At 38.7% G+C, this 17,301-nt stretch overlaps 3 protein-coding genes across 4 annotated transcripts in view; all 3 read left to right on the top strand.

Moving 5' to 3' along the window:
- Window positions 1-2,131: 2,131 nt before the first annotated feature.
- On the top strand, window positions 2,132-3,942 carry zgc:171459 (uncharacterized protein LOC562056 homolog). The gene is made up of 4 exons (XM_060884948.1): window positions 2,132-2,291; window positions 2,423-2,516; window positions 2,615-2,702; window positions 2,808-3,942. Exons 1-4 carry the CDS (start codon window positions 2,264-2,266, stop codon window positions 3,504-3,506), a joined length of 909 nt encoding a protein of 302 aa, XP_060740931.1. The 5' UTR covers window positions 2,132-2,263; the 3' UTR covers window positions 3,507-3,942.
- Window positions 3,943-5,739: 1,797 nt separating this feature from the next.
- On the top strand, window positions 5,740-11,361 carry LOC132856258 (E3 ubiquitin-protein ligase Hakai). 2 transcript variants are annotated; one of them, XM_060885772.1, is made up of 6 exons: window positions 5,740-5,834; window positions 7,032-7,199; window positions 7,420-7,520; window positions 7,620-7,703; window positions 8,888-8,961; window positions 9,544-11,361. In XM_060885772.1, the coding sequence occupies exons 1-6, from the start codon at window positions 5,822-5,824 to the stop codon at window positions 10,532-10,534; spliced, it is 1,431 nt and encodes a 476-aa protein (XP_060741755.1). In that variant the 5' UTR covers window positions 5,740-5,821; the 3' UTR covers window positions 10,535-11,361. The 2 variants fall into 2 exon arrangements, with proteins under 2 accessions (XP_060741755.1, XP_060741754.1); XM_060885771.1 differs by having other exon boundaries at window positions 9,529-11,361.
- Window positions 11,362-11,932: 571 nt separating this feature from the next.
- Window positions 11,933-17,301, top strand: part of celsr1b (cadherin EGF LAG seven-pass G-type receptor 1b) — a 47,406-nt gene continuing 42,037 nt past the window's right edge. Inside the window, exon 1 of the mRNA XM_060885433.1 lies at window positions 11,933-15,694. Within this exon, the coding sequence (XP_060741416.1) occupies window positions 12,013-15,694 (3,682 nt within the window). The 5' untranslated portion in view covers window positions 11,933-12,012. The remainder of the gene's footprint in view (window positions 15,695-17,301) is intronic.

Here is a 17,301-nt window from a genome sequence, read left to right as displayed (position 1 = left end):
ACCCGATATGTGCTTTTTGAACATCTCATTTCAGATTTAGTCACCAGTTAGTTACAATAACTTTTACTCTTCAGGGAAGGCTTTCCCATAGATTTTTGAGAGTGGCAATAGCCAGTGAGGTCAAGCATTGAAGTCGGACAAGAAGCTCTGGTACACAGTCAGCTATCCAAATCACCACAAAGCTACTGTGGTACAAACTTAATCAACAGCTTTTGACCAAACAGAATCAGAAATGAAAGAGTGTTCTGGTGTAATCCAACTCATCTTATCAAATTCTTTATATCAGCACTTCGACCTAGTGTTCAATGAACAATGGTGTTCATTGGGGCTGAGGTCAGCACTAACTAACTGTCTATCCCTAACGTTCCAGTTTGACAACACCCCTACACACAAAGTGATGTTCAAGAAGACAAGTGTGGATGAACTCTAGTGTCCTGCACTTTAGAGAACACTGTAAAAATACTGTATATAACTTTTGTACAATTCTACATACAATGCTCCTCATCCTCTACACATATTGTGCCTTACATACCGTACATCTCCACATATTTTATTTATGTGTATCTATATATACCCTGCTGTACATTCTGCCTAATGTTTCAAATATATATTTCTTGTTCCTTTAAAACAGTGTCTGCACATTTTTTCAATGCCATAGCCTTAGAACAATTTACTTGTACTTTTCAACAATGTCCATACATCTCTGCACTGCTATAGCCTTTATATTTATTCACTGTACATTTATTTACATATATATCTCTATATATATTACATGCTGTACATACGTTTACATATATACCTATATATTACATGCTGTACATACGTTTACATATATACCTATATATTACATGCTGTACATACGTTTACATATATACCTATATATTACATGCTGTACATATGTTTACATATATACCTATATATTACATGCTGTACATACGTTTACATATATACCTATATATTACATGCTGTACATATGTTTACATATATACCTATATATTACATGCTGTACATATGTTTACATATATACCTATATATTACATGCTGTACATAAGTTTACATATATACCTATATATTACATGCTGTACATATGTTTACATATATACCTATTTATACCACCCAAAAAACAAAAAAAAATGGGGGAGTTGTTGTTTGGTAAAGATCACTGTCCGCAATTTACCCAAATACAAAGTATTGGTTTAATTACCATTTATTAATTTGTGTGTGTGTGTGTGTGTGTGTGTGTGAGAGAGAGAGAGAGAGAGAGAGAGAGAGAGAGAGAGAGATATTATGACTGGTGTTGTTTATTGTAAGTGTTTGTTGCCTTTTTGGACTCCTTTATCATTTGTAATGTTGCTCCCATTTAACAGTTCGGCTCAAGCCCAGCCATTTTTAGGGTCATGATTGAGTACAATGTCCCGTCCAGAGACCAGCTGTTTCGTGTTAAGGTTTTGTTCAAACCGACCATCGAAAATACCCTCTCTACCGAATATGCTTTTTTATTGGTTGTTGCGTTAAATCTTACCCAGATACAATAGTGCTATTTTCTGATTGGCTATTGCGTAGCCTCCTTTTTTTTTGATTGTCTGATAAGTTTCAGGCTCGACTAAGAACTCGGCTATGATAAATAGTCAGTTTTTCTGCGTGACACCTGACATTTATATTACATGCTGCATTTCGTTGTTATGTTCCTGTACATGCAATGACAATAAAGTTCTATCTATCTATCTATCTATCTATCTATCTATCTATCTATCTATCTATCTTAGTGTTGTGGATACTTTAGTAAATGCGCTTATATTTCTTATCTGATAAAAATTCTGTAATTCTTACCTATATTTATTTTAGTATAATTTATTATTAAAAGTTTATTTAAGTTTTTAACTTCCTGGGTGCATCATGAGTTGTTGGTTGTTTTTTTTTTTTTTTTTACATCGCTTTCAAACAATTAAGTAAAATCGAGTTTTGTGGAAAGAAATCAGGACATCATTCAAAATGATGACGAAACCTCGATGTCTCAAACCTATGGTCATTTAAAACAGTTATTAAAAACAGAAATCGCAGAGTTTGATATTTGCGTGTTTCCCACTTGTCTGCTACCTGCTAAGGCAGGACTATGCTAGTGCACTAGCTCTGTGGAGGCGGAGTTAGGGGTCGGCGCCATTTTGTTCTACAGAAAGAACAGTGCGCTGAAGGACACTTCTTTTCAAGAGCCCTAGCTCTAGTCTTCTTATCTGTAGAATTTAATATCTATCTATGATAAGAAATGGCCAGCTCTGAATTTACATATAAACGTAAGTGGACATTAAACGTGTAGCTTATTAAACTTGGATTAATTTGATATATTTTAGTTGTAGCTCAACAACACCCGCACTATTTGAGTGATCTAGCTAGCTAACTAGCCTATTTCTTTTGTCCTGTGTAGTGACCGACGAGGACATAAAAAATCTGATACGGTTGCGGACAACAAACGCATTGCTGTTTACCAGGAAAAGAAATGCAGCCAAGGCAGCTTGGAGGTAATTTACCAGCAGCTGGGATTGCTGTAATTAGTGTTCAATAAAGGTTCAAAATTTTATTTGTTTATTTTTTTTTAAATTATTATTATTTCCTCCAGTGCAATTATTAGGGAGTTGGGTTTGGATGACAAGGTAACAGTTGAGCAGATTGCCAAGAAATGGGAAAACCTGAAGCTGAAATACAAGGTTGGTCTACTACAATTTCAAATGATTGGTTGATTACTTAAAAATTGCTGAGTCACATGACAAAACAAATAAACTGATTATCCATCTCTTGTTATATTGCTCAAGGAAATAAAATATCCTCCTCCTGGAATGGAGGCAGTCTCAAGATCCTCTCAGTGGAGATGGTTTAAACTCCTGGATGAAGCATTAAAGGATGAGTTTTCTCCTGATGACAGCTTTCACTCAATGACTTCATCAGCAGGTGACGATGACTGTGGCCCGCAGTCCAGCAAGAGGATATGCCAGGTGAAAGTAGGAAGTGATGTATTAGAGCTACTGGTGGACGATGACAGTATAACACGGGTCGGAGACTCGGGACCAACTGTGCTAAGCCAGGAGAGACTTCTGGGAGAGGAGAAACCGACAATGCTTCCAGGCCTGGACAGTGAGCGGGCCAGATTAGCCCAAGAACGACAGTTTCTCGAAAAGGAGCTTGAAGAATTGGATAGAGAAAGGCTGGTATTAGAGAGAGAGAAGGATCTGGCTGACCGTGAGAAGCTGGCACTCCAGAGAGACCGGGCTCAGTTGGAGAAGGACAGAGCCGCCGTAGACAGAGACAGAGCGTCACTGGAACAGGACAGAGCCCGGCTTGAGAAAGACAGGGCAGCATTAGAGAGGGACAAGGCGGCACTTGTGAGAGACAGAGAGACACTGAAAACCGAGAACCAAGGCAAAAACTCTATCGACTGCACTCTAGACACGCCCCATGAGAAGAACAGAGAAAAATTAATTGTCCTGTTTGAGAAATTGATTGAAAAGTTTTGAGATTGCAAAAGATCTGGTGTTATCATTGGTTAAATTGGTTCGTTTTTCAGAGTAGTTCCAGATTTTTTTAAACGTTTTCCACATAAGCAAGAAAGATTTTTTTTAAGTTTAAAGTCAGATTTTAAAATGTATAAATGTTCCAAATCTCTTTTGGGTTAATTTCTAAAGCAAGTACCTCTATTATTTCGCTATAATATAAAATTCAAGCAGCAGTGATTTTCAACGTAAACTTTTTTAAGTGGCCCATTGTAATATATCAGCATGACTCAACATGTTTTTTTGTATTGCGTTGCTACTTGTAGATTTGATTACAGGGAAATTAACTGTTTAATATTCTGACTGTCAGATTATTTACATGTATGTACTTGAATGGAAAATTACTTGTTTGCTTTGTCTATCCTTTGTTAAAGACAAATGTCAGAAGCTTTATTGTAAATATAAAAGAAATTACAGTGTTTGGAATAAATCAATTGTATGTTCTTAAATCCTGTTTGCATCCCCAATTCTCTCTATGCTTTACTGTACACTATTTGGCCACTATGTGAGTGTATGAGACTTCATCTAATTCCTTAAACAGTACACTTAATTTAGTATAGTGGCAATATTCAGTGTGCTTTAGAAAATCCTGTAATACATTGTAATAGTTTAATGTTTGATGAGAAATCAATATCATCAGTGTGGGAGGTTCAAATAATGCACTTTCTAATTTTAACAGCTGGATCATATTCAGAAAATACTGATTAGAATCACTTTTATAAGTAAAGCAGATTGGTTATTTGAAACTCTTTGTTTTTCTAAAGTGCAAAACAACAATAATCCACTTTTAACAAACAGGGTGTATGATTTTCTAAATCAAGGTCTGTTGTATATTAATTGTATAGTAATTCTGAAAATAATAATAAAATAAAACTTTAGGACGACCTTTTTAATGTAACAAAAATTAATTTACAAAACAAAGTTACAAACAGTAGTATAAGGAACGAGAATGACAGAAAACAATACATAAACCCAGTTCCATAACTACATCAAGCTTATTAAAGATTAAAAATGTTCTTCATAATAACATCACAAATTATTAACAGTTTGTTTTGGAGGACTCTTCTTGTTATTTCCAGTGTTGTTGGTGATAACTTGTGTCATGACCACAGCTAGTGAGATAAATAACTCTATTTCTCTAGCAGGGCTGATTATCAATGAAAATCAATGACTTTTAAAAATCAATATGTAAAAACAATAATCAATAACATTTTTAATAATAAAAAAAATCCCACATATTCTAGACATTGTTTATGGTTTAACACTTCAGAATTAGAATCAGGTTTATTGGCCAAGTGTGTTGACACACACAAGGAATTTGGTTCCAGCTATTTGTGACTCTCAAAAGTACAGACATAAATAACACTATACTATACATTTAGCTTGGACTATACAAGACAAGACAATACAGACTATACAATACAATACAGACGATGTGATACAATATAGACAGTATGAGTATTAAATATGAATACAGAATATATGACTAATCAGTTATGTACATAAAGTGTGAGAAGTGCATGGTAATGCAAATAACAGTATGGTTCAATACTATGTTTTTTGTACGATATACAGCAGCGGTAGTGTGTGTAACGTATACAGATGATGTGATGACTGAAAGTGATTGTCTGGGGAAAGAAACTGTTCCTGTGTCTGGCAGTTTTGGAAAACAAAGTTCTGTATCGCCTGAGAGAAGGGATGAGCTGAAAGAGGTTGTGTCCAGGGTGCGAAGGGTCAGCAGTGATTTTTCCTGCCTGGTTTCTGGTTCTTGTGTCATACAAGACCTATGGAGTGGGCAGGGGGGCACCAATGATTCTTTCTGCTGTTTATGATAATGTCTGTCCAGTTAACATATGACCGTGTTTTAAAAGAGTATTTGTCTTGTGTTTTATAAAAACACAGACAAATATCAGATGAACACTGTGTGCAGTCAAGTAAATGGAGTTTATACTGATTTGAGCTCAATTCAGTCCACTTTCTCCCACATGAAATATCAGCTCACATTAGTGTTACCATGTACACTGGCATCAGTCAAAAGACATGCATAATGAAACACGGTGTGTATCTTATTACAGGAGTATACCGTATGACAGGTATATGAATTTAGTAACAAAGACTTAATAGTAATCATTAATTAAAAGAAAACAATCACATCCACCAAACAATCGTTTAACGGTTATGCGTAGTACATGCGTCTTGATGATCTGATGCATGGGCCGAGCGGTAACTCCGCCCACTCTTAGCGCTCAGAGGGCGTCCCAGAATGCAGAGCGCGAGACATGGACCAAAATGGTAAGTGTTAAGCTGTTTGAACAAATCACTGTCTTGTATGTGACATTTTATTAATATCTTCTCTTTAAACATGGCAGCGTTGACTGATAGAGTCCCTCTGAAGATGATAGGGTTTTGTTTTAATTTGGTAATTTATGTATTACATCGCACTTTGAGCTCCAGATAACTGCCTATAGAGCTAATGTTGTTGTTGTTGTTGTTGTTGTTGTTGTTGTTGATGTTGATGATGATGTTAATAATGTTGTTGTTGTTGTTGTTGTTGATGATGATGATGTTGTTGCTGTTGTTGCTGTTATTGATGATGATTTTGTTGTTGTTGATGATGATGACATTGATAATATTGATGATGTTGACGTTGTTGTTGTTGACATTGTTGTTGTTGACAATGTTGTTGTTGTTATTGATGATGACATTGTTGTTTTTGTTGACGTTGTTGTTGTCGTTGTTGTTGCCATTGTTCTTGACGTTGTTGTTGTTGACTTTGTTGACAAGTACACTATTTACAAACGTATCTGAAAATTTACAGACAACTTTGATTGCTGATATGTGTGTTAATTGGAATTTGAATAAAAAATTTTTAATAACTTGGCTATCAACATTTTTCTGAATCACCTAATAAACTCAATGCATATCTAAATGTATATTTACAGAGTCTGAAAAAGGTAAATAACACCCGGAGTAATCGAAGGAGTTACAGATTCATTCATAAGAAAATGCATATAGTTAGTACAGATCAGAAGGATTAGGCTTTATATAGACACTGAACTAAAAAAAAATCACTGTCTTTTCTATTGTATTGTATTTGCTTTGTATTGGTTCATGCTGTTGGCCGTGCAAATGTTATCTAAATGTCTATATCCAGGAAAAAATATTAGGTATGAACTTATATGTAGGGTTCGTTATGTTTAATAAAATGGCCTATTGTTCATGGTACCTGGGCTAAACATTATTGTAATATAATAATAAATATGCAATTACATGAACCTTGTCAAATACAGTTGATCAAGCTAACTTAATTTAAGCATCAATATTATCCAGATATGGAACAGTCTAAAGCTTGTGTTGCTATAGTTACTGAGTCCTGCATAATGTTAGCCTCCTTTGTGGAAAAGAAATTAACCAAGCTTGTTTAAATATACTGGATAACCTGTTTGTGGAACAATTGTTTGATTTTGACATGTTTATCCATCTGTGTAGTAGACAATGACCTTCAAGGAACTGATGGTTCAGGGGCTCTTGGAGGGCTGGATGTTCGTCGAAGGATCCCCATCAAGTTACTGTCCAAGCAGACTATCAGAAGCAAGCCTCCTGCCCGGGCACAGCAGCCCACTGCCAGAGTGCCCTCCAATGGTCCAAGTGACCAAGGTGAGAGTTATTCATGCATAAGAATGAATATACACAAAAAAGAAATTGATTTGGTTGTTGGAAGGAATCAGTGAATGTCTTGGTTTTTGATACAGGATGGTTTAAATGAAAGCATTATTTTTCCCTAAATGGCACATGTTAAATAGAAATCAAAAGTTTTCTATTATAGGTTGTAATAGAAAATGTGTTTAGTGTTAATATCAAACTCTTCTGGTTTTAGAAACCTTTACATGTAAGAAGGAAGAGAGGTTTGAGTGCAAAGCTGGAGATGCTTTTGGGAAACTGCGGAGATTTCCCCACCCATATTTCTGGGATTATAAGGTAATGGCTTTAAACATGAAAATGTACAAGATAGTTCTTGTTGCTTTCAGATTGAAAAGTGTCTGTTGGCAGGTTTATGGATCTGTTTCTTTTTTACAGCTCAACCTGGTTGGAGAGAAAGATGACACTCCAGTACACTTCTGTGACAAATGTGGCCTGCCCATAAAGATATATGGACGAATGGTAAGGACAGCATTGTGGATGACCCCACACACTCCTCACACACATGCTTCACCCTCCTGCCATCTGGGAATAGGTACTATAGCATTCGGGCCCTCACAAACAGATTGTGCAACAGTTTTTTCCGTCAATCCATCAGACTTCTCAACACTTAGAACTGAACTGTTACTGAACAAACACACACACACACACATACATGCACTCTCAAATTCACTCAATTGCTGTTTGCACATTCATTAAAATTGTTCTTTTGCAACACCACATTTCAATATCTTACTCAACTGCTGCTTTAACAGAATGTAGAAATGCTTACAATCCTGTGTTACAATCCTCTTTTGCACATCCTCTTTTTTTACGACCCTTTACCTTTGCACAATGTTTTGTACAACATACAGAATGCACACTGGTCGGCGCCATCTTGGTTTTTTTTTTGCCCTGTAGTGTTTTTTGTCTATCTGCTCTGTCTATCGTCTTGCACTGCGTGCACTAGGTTGCACATGTTGCACTTTATGTGGCTAGGACAACTTACTTTCAGTCCTTAGCTCTTTGTTGTTCTATGTAGCTCTGTGTTGTTTTATGTAGCACCACTGCGTCAGCTCTATATGGTTAAAAAGACAATAAAAGCTACTTGACTTGACTTGAACGCTCTCGGGCGTTGGTTGGACAACCAGTATTTATAGCTATTTCAACTGTTTGATTAAATATCTTATTTCCTGACCTATTGTAAATGCTCATTGTAATTGGTATAATGAGGGAATAACACATACCTGGCCATGGAACAGCTGAGAAGCCAATTGGCCCATTACTTTTGGTCCCTTAACAAGTGGGAGGCACATATGCAAATTGTTGTAATTCCTACACCGTTCACCTGATTTGGATGTAAATGCCCTCAAATTAAAGCTGACAGTCTGCAGTTAAAGCACAACTTGTTCGTTTCATTTCAAATCCATTGTGGTGGTGTATAGAGCCAAAAATGTTAGAATTGTGTCGATGTCCCAATATTTATGGACCTGACTGTATATACAGAATAATGTTAATGACTACAAATTTTGAGGAGTTATTTCTTTATTTACTTTAGCAAGACCTTTATTTTGCATTTGTTCTTATGTGTATATATATTGTATAGATCTCAGAAGCATGACATTTAAATGTTTATTTTATGTGGTTTCTCTCTAATCTTTAAACAGATTCCCTGTAAACATGTGTTCTGCTATGACTGTGCAGTTCTCTATGAGAAGAAAAGTGATAAGACCTGTCCTGGGTAAGTTCCTTTACAAATTTAGTTTAATTTTCTAAACAAGCTCGCTGCCATTTACAGTTTGTATCCTGAAGCAATCCCTGTATCTAGGGCTGCATGGTAATGAATAATAACCTCAGATGTTTATGTATTTTATCCTTATTATTCAACCAATTAGCATTTAGTCATAATTAACATTTTCTTTTACAGTGTTCATTATCGGGCTTATATTCACTTCAGTGTATATCATAATTGATAAAAACGAATAGTTCTGTGTTTGTGTCAACATTTCTACCTGACTGATTAATCCATTTGTATTTCTTCTATATCACAGTCAATTGAAAATATAATAATGAATTAAAATGTAATGTAAATAATAAGATTTTTTGTCTCGTTTGATCTTCATGTCTGTGACAAACATTGCTAATATCATCATATATTTTCTCCTGTGGAGTTTATGCTGTTCTGCTTTTAATTTGCTTATTAGGGAGTTTTTAAAGTATTGTAAAATACAGGCAGGATTAAGTATACGCTTTATGAACTGCATGATTGTGTCCTGCCTCCACTTCCTATACTAAATTCTAAGTTCAGTTTGTCCCTGTATAGCTGCACTGATCCAGTCCAGCGCATTGAGCAGTGCCAACGCGGATCCCTGTATATGTGCAGCATCGTGCAGGGATGCAAGCGCACCTACCTCTCACAGCGAGACCTACAGGCCCATATCAACCACCGGCACATGAGAGCGGGCAAACCTGGAGTCTCACGGGCTGAGCCTACACACCCAACCCCAGCTCTGACTCCGAACCTGACCTCAGACCCACCGGACCGTTTCCGCCTGCCCCCGGCCCTTCACCTACCCAAGGCCCACCCCCTGATCCAACCACCTTTGCAGGGTCATGACCCCTTTGGCCAGCCTCCTGCTGCATCACCCTCTCCTTCTGATCTGGGGCCCTCGTCCCGGGCCCTGCCACCGGAGACATTCCGCATAGCCACTGTGACTACACGTAAACACAGCAACCTCATCACCGTGCCCATCCAGGATGACTCAAGCAACTCCATTCAATCTCCACGTGAACCCCTTCCGCAGACTCCCCCAGGTCTGCCTCCTCATCACCACCAAGGCCAGCCGGTGGTGTCCCACCCTCACCACATCATGCCTCCACGTCAGCAGCAACATTACGGTCCTCCACCTCCACCACCACCTCCACTCAGCCACCCCATGCAGGCCACAGGGGTTCCTCACATGATCTACAACCAGGCACCACCAATGTCCACTGCACCACCTCCCATCACCCCTCCACCTGGACATATCATAAGCCAGATGCCACCGTTTCTGAACCACCCACTGTCTGCGTCTCTCCCTCAGCATGGTGCCCCACCTGTTAGTGCCCCACCACGTCATCACTTTAACCATAATACTCTGACCCAGGACCAGGGCACCCTGAGCCCACCTTTTAACCAGTCGGGAGCCCTGAGCCCAGGCTTGTGGCCTGCGCCGCATGTCCCTCACCCTCCTCGCATACAGGGACCTCCTCAGGGCCAGATGCCTGGACGACACCACCCAGAACAGGCCCGATATAGACCATATTACCAATAGTGTTTGGCCAGCATCCAGTATATCAGACAGTTTGACGATTAACAAGATCATCAAGAATTGAAGTAATTTCAAGTTGAACTGTACACTCTGTGATGATGACATCATTCATGTGATTTTTTTGTATTCTTGTTAAGTATTTAATGGTTACCATATGTTTGTTGGCTGAAAAAATAGAAACAATGAAACAATGCAGTCAGAAGCCATTTTACATCTTTGTTTGAACACGTTTCATAACACGATAACAAATTTAACCTTGTACCCATTGACTGCAATAAATAACAGATAAAATGCTTCTTTTCATGCCTCCATTTTATTGTTTTTTTTTACTAGTTAATACGGTTCTGAAATGTTAAAAGTACAAAAACAAGAAGGAAAAATGTCTTGAAATGTAATGATTGCACCTTCTCAAGCACAATCGATTTCTAGGAACACAATAACATTTGTTACCTAATTATGGCCAGTGTCAAGCTGCCCTGCTATGTATTAAAAGGTCCATTCTCTTAGTGCAGATCATGAGAAGTTAGACTTTTCTGACCTCGTGATGAGATTAACAAGATGTATTTTACTAGGAAGAATGTTTATTTGTTGGTCATTATTACTTGCGTGTATGTGATTTGTCCACACGGGGGGGCTGTTCACACTTTATGTCTTAAGCAACTATTAACCATATTAAACTGTTGTATATTATTATTATTTATTTACTGCAGTACCAAGCGGAATTGTCTGGTCATTTTAATTGATCCCAATTTTAATGATTACAAAAATATAAATGTCAATAAATATGCTAATAAAACACTAATGGGCTCATTAAAGGACAATCCCTTGTGTAGTGTCCTTTAAGTTTCTATGTAAGAGACATGCTATTATTATTATTATTATTATTATTATTATTATTATTATTATTATTATTACATTTCTGAGCGGTTTAAATGACAGTTCTAGAAATGTAAACTACACAACAATAAAGCGGAGTATTTCACATATATTTTATAAGATTTACAATATGTTTTTCCTTAAATACTGTATAATAGTCGGATTTTAGATGCATGCAATCTCCAGGCGACCTTCATTATGAATCACTTTGCCGATTCGACTCTTATGAACGGTTTTGCTTTTTGGAGCGTTTGATTAATCCGATTCGGTTCCGCTTCATTCAGAATTCAAGGTTCACACATTTACAGCCTCGTACAGACACTTTGTTGATAGAGTATACTTGATTCTATTTAGAATAAGTCACTATAAAATTTTCAACTGATTTAGCCCTTAGATTCGTTCGTGCGTGTGAACCGATTCGTCCGACTCACTCACTTAAAAGAGTCGTTTGAGAAGAAAGCAACGGTTCGTTCACGAATCGTCCATCACTAATGGCAGCATGGTGCAATCCGCCGGCGACTTGTGGAGTGCGTCTAGCTATTTATATGTGATATTTAACCAATCGCGGATTAATCGCTTAACTTGTTTGGGGTAAGATATGAGCCATGGAAGAACTAATTAAATGGATTTGGTTTGGGATACTTATTCGTGTCCAGTTGTGTGTATGCTTTGATTTACATATTTCGGAGTCCCTTCACCCAGGAGTAACGCTGGTAAACGCGTCTCTCGGACCAGGATGGATTTACAAAATAGACAGGAGTTTAACGCCAAAGTCACTGGGACCCTGTGTGATGGTTGGGAGAAGGGATGGAGTCGTGACTCTCGCGCGTAAAGTTCACTGCTCGCTCTTTGCCAAACGCGCAGTCCCGCTGTTCTTAAGAGTCACGTCATTAACGTCGGAAAACTTTGTGTTGATTCATTTTAACACGTTTGTTCACGGTCAGAATTGCTACATGAAATACAGAAGGAAAGGTAAACCGAAGCGTAAACCGGACGCATATATTTATCTACATTCTGGATATGGGGATTGCTTGAACTTGGGCACATTGTCCACAGTTATACATGAACATTTACCGAAGTTTACGCGAGACTCGGAAACGCTTCGAGTTACTTGCGAGGAGAAAGTGAGGAAGAACCCAAACACTGGGAATACAGACTTGACCACTGAGCGCTGTCTGCATCATGATGCCAGATTTGTCTGCACCGTGCCAAGTTCATGGAAAATTGTGCTAGTTTTGGGGGTAACATTGCAGTTTAGAATGCAGGGACCTCACACTATGGGATATAGTGGAACTGACTATCCAACACCTCAAGCTGAATGGGGCACTAAAGGGGCCCGGGATGAAAAAATACCATTTTTGAGAGGTGGCAAAAAGGTCCACAAAGAATTCAAGGGTCTGAGAACTTTATTGGACATGCCTATTGACACCACTAATGCTCTACATTTGTTCAAGAATAGTCAGCATTGGTTGCGGGACTCATGGACTCGACGTAAAAAACGAAACACCAACTCAGCTCCCCAGTTTCAGCTTCCCAATTACCAGGTTTCCATACCGGAGAATGAGCCATCTGGAACCCGAGTAATTACACTCAAAGCCTTTGACTCTGATGATGGAGATGCAGGAATACTGGACTATGACATGGAAGCTCTGTTTGACAGCAGATCTAACGATTTCTTTCAAATCAATCCAGAGACAGGTGGCATTACAACTCTGCAGTCATTAGACAGGGAAGTTAAAGACACCCATGTGTTCAAAGTGATGGCAACAGACAAGGGGACACCAAGGAGGTCAGCAACAGCTTATCTCACAATCACAGTCAGTGACACAAATGACCACAGGCCAGTGTTTGAGCAGACTGAGTACAGGGTTAACATAAGGGAAAATGTTGAGGTAGGTTTTGAGGTGATGACAATCCGAGCCACCGATGGAGATGCTCCCTCTAATGCCAATATGATATATAAAATAGTAAATGAGGCTAAGCTGAACAAGGTCTTTGAAATTGATCCAAGGAATGGTTTAGTAAAAACCAGGATTCGTCCAGACAGAGAAGTCTGCTCTTACTATCAGCTCATAGTGGAGGCCAACGACCAAGGAAGAGATCCTGGGCCATGCAGTTCTACAGCCACTGTACATATCACTGTGGAGGACGAGAATGACAACTTTCCTCAGTTCAGTGAGAAAAGATATGTTGTTCAAGTTCTTGAGAATGTGGTTATCAACTCTGAAGTAGCTCAGGTCAAGGCCACAGACAAAGATGCTGGAAATAATGCTAAAGTGCATTACAGTATAATCAGTGGGAATGTAAAGGGACAGTTCTACATTCATTCCCCCACAGGCATCATTGATGTCATTAACCCTCTTGATTATGAGGTGATCAGGGAGTATAATTTGCGGATAAAAGCCCAAGATGGTGGTCGGCCACCTCTCATTAACAGCACAGGTATGGTTGTTGTGCAGGTTGTGGATGTGAATGATAATGCGCCTATGTTTGTCAGCACACCTTTTCAAGCTTCAGTGCTGGAGAATGTTCCCATTGGTTACTCTGTGATACATATTCAAGCTATTGATGCAGATTCAGGGAACAATGCTTATTTGGAGTACCAACTCACAGACACATCACCTAGCTTTCCCTTTATCATCAACAACAGTACAGGGTGGATTACAGTCAGTATGGAGCTAGACAGAGAGATCACTGAGTTTTATAATTTCGGTGTGGAAGCAAGGGATCATGGAGTTCCTGTGATGTCATCTTCAGCCAGTGTAAGTGTAACAGTGTTGGATGTGAATGATAATGTTCCCACCTTCACACAGAAATTGTATAATCTGAAGATTAATGAGGATGCTCCAGTGGGGGCCAGTGTGCTCACAGTCACAGCCATTGACAGGGATGTGAACAGTGTGGTAACTTACCAGATATCTAGTGGGAACACACGGAATAGGTTTGCCATCACCAGTCAGAGCGGTGGTGGGCTCATTACTTTAGCCTTGCCACTCGACTATAAACAGGAACGGCAATATATTCTCGTTGTAACGGCTTCAGATGGTACGCGCTTTGACACGGCGCAGATTTTCATCAATGTTACGGATGCCAACACTCACCGGCCTGTGTTTCAGAGTGCTAACTACCAAGTGTTACTGAGTGAAGATAGGCCTGTGGGTTCTACAGTTGTAGTTATCAGTGCTACAGATGAAGACACTGGTGAGAATGCACGCATTACTTATGTGATGGAGGACAACGTGCCTCAGTTTAAAATTGACCCTGACACTGGTGCCATTACAACTCAGATCGAAATTGACTATGAAGATCAAGCCTCATACACTCTGGCTATCATCGCTCAAGACAATGGCATTCCTCAGAAGTCTGATACCACCTATGTGGAGATCATAGTGCTTGATGCCAATGACAATGCACCCCAGTTCCTGAGAGCTATCTACCAAGGCACTGTGTTTGAAGATGCACCTGTGTACACTAGTGTACTTCAGGTCTCTGCGTCTGACAGAGATTCAGGTTCAAATGGCAGAGTGAGCTATACATTTCAGGGAGGGGATGATGGTGATGGTGATTTCTTTATTGAGCCATACTCAGGGATAATCAGAACAGCGAGGAAGCTGGATAGGGAAAATGTAGCCACTTACAACCTTAAGGCTTTTGCAGTAGACAAAGGCGTTCCCCCAATGAAAGCTGCAGTGGATATCGGGGTCTCAGTGCAAGACATTAACGATAATGCCCCTGTGTTTGAAAAGGATGAGTTGTATATCTATGTGAAGGAGCACAGTTCTGTGGGTTCCACTCTGGCACGTGTCAGTGCCACAGATCCTGATGAGGGAACAAATGCTCAAATCCTATATCAGATTGTTGAGGGTAATGTTCCAGAAATCTTCCAGCTGGACATCTTTAATGGGGATCTAATTGCTCTCACTGATCTGGACTATGAGACCAAGATGGAGTACTTGATTGTAGTTCAGGCCACATCTGCTCCACTGGTCAGCCGGGCCGTTGTACACATTCGCCTTGTCGATGTTAATGACAACTATCCCATTCTGCAGGATTTTGAGATAATATTTAACAACTACATCACCAATAAATCCAACAGCTTCCCTGTAGGTGTCATTGGAAAGGTACCTGCACGTGATCCGGACGTGTCTGATAAGCTTCTCTTCACGTTTGTAGAGGGCAATGAGCTCAGTTTGCTTATTCTAAACAAAGACACAGGAGATCTGAAGCTGAGCAAAGACTTGGACAATAACAGACCCCTGGAGGCTGCTATGAGAGTGACTGTATCAGGTAAGACTATATACTTTATTTATCCTATAATGCCTCAGATTTTATATAGAAAGGCCACATTTGTATGTAGTTTAAACTTCTTTTCTTCACATGTTTTTCTATTACTTTCACACAGCTCTTTCTTGAAGAAACATTACGACTGGCTGACGACGTACTTGGAGCTCTGTACAGAGCTTTCATTTGATATTTAACATCTATTTAGTGCATTATTTTTAAAGGATATTTTGCTGATTAACATATAAATCTGGCCTTTGTAGCCCACATTTATTCGATCATTTATACTTATTCATTTATTAGACTCATTACTCAAAATATTTAGTCTGGTCTGGTGATTTGAGCTCCTTTTCACTCTGTGGTTTCTTTTAGAGGCATAAGGTTTGTTAACGCAAGTGTCCGTGTTTCCAGGCAAATGTAGGCTGGACATGGTTGGAGCCACCTTATTTGATTGGAGGAAATTATCCAGAGTATTTGACTGCAAATCGGCAAAAAGTTTTACTGGAATAGGTGCATGTTCTGGAGAAAGAGTACACAAGCAAATGGAGTCAGCTCTCTTTAGGGATTATAGTCTTTATGTTCAAAGTACCATATACAACAAGGAAACAAAATGAATGAATACATTTCATAATAACCTTTATAATATCAGGGACTAATTTATAAATGACATATTTAAGAATAAGGACTGAAGTTATTTCCACAGTATCTATTGGCTGCTATCAAAGAGTTGCTGTTTTTACCTCTCGGACGTATTTAAATTTTATTGCTATCTTGTTTCTTACCATCATTTCATCAATAGTTGTTGCTTTTGCCTAGAGCTTCATACCTGGCATTCTGGTCTGGTGTGGAGGGATAACTTCAAAAATCTGAAGTACTTATGTTTTTTAGGAATTTAGCTACAGTTTTTATTTATGCTTAAGCTTTTATTGTTTGGATATGGTTTAAATTATAATCCTAAATCTTTTCATTCTTATCTGCAGGGCTTTTGATATAATTCAAGTCATCTATGTTTCTAAAGTAAGACAAGTTCTGAACTGCTTAATTTTTTTGCTAATGGAAAAACATGTCCTCATGCATGCAGCTATTTTTTTTATTTATTTTTCCTCCTAATATCCTTCTAAAGATTATCTTAATCGCTTAATCATCTGAGAATGGATTGTTATCGTTTGTTGGCAGTTGTTTGGACATTCTAATCAAATCATGTGAGGAATATTTTGCTAAATATTTTAGAATTAATCCATCTCTTTCTGTTAGCATTAGGGCAGTTTATTTATTCCATTAACCCATTCGGGCCTTGGTTAAACAAGCTGATCCTCAGTCTGATGCCTACAGAACCAGAACATCCTCCATGGCTGTTCTGCCATCTTCAGAGGAAGGTCCATGAAGGAGACTCAGAAGTTTTTCTCTCATTTGTTGTTGGCATGGAGACAGTGAGCTTTGTGAGGCTCTCAGGCATTCTCGGGGTCTTGAGCATGGGCCCCTTTTGTGAAGAATGAGACGGAGGGGGTTGCGATAGGAACAAGAGGGGGTTCCTTACACAAGGGGTGAGGGGTGCATTGTCCCCATGCAGATTTCTCTCTCTGAAGACAAAGCTGTTTGTGTGTTGAGAACTT

The sequence above is a fragment of the Tachysurus vachellii genome, chromosome 13, assembly GCF_030014155.1.
Source record: "Tachysurus vachellii isolate PV-2020 chromosome 13, HZAU_Pvac_v1, whole genome shotgun sequence".
In the NCBI taxonomy this organism is placed as follows: domain Eukaryota; kingdom Metazoa; phylum Chordata; class Actinopteri; order Siluriformes; family Bagridae; genus Tachysurus; species Tachysurus vachellii.
The sequence above is the reverse complement of the archived record's forward strand: the minus strand, read 5'-3'. Positions and strand labels throughout refer to the sequence as shown.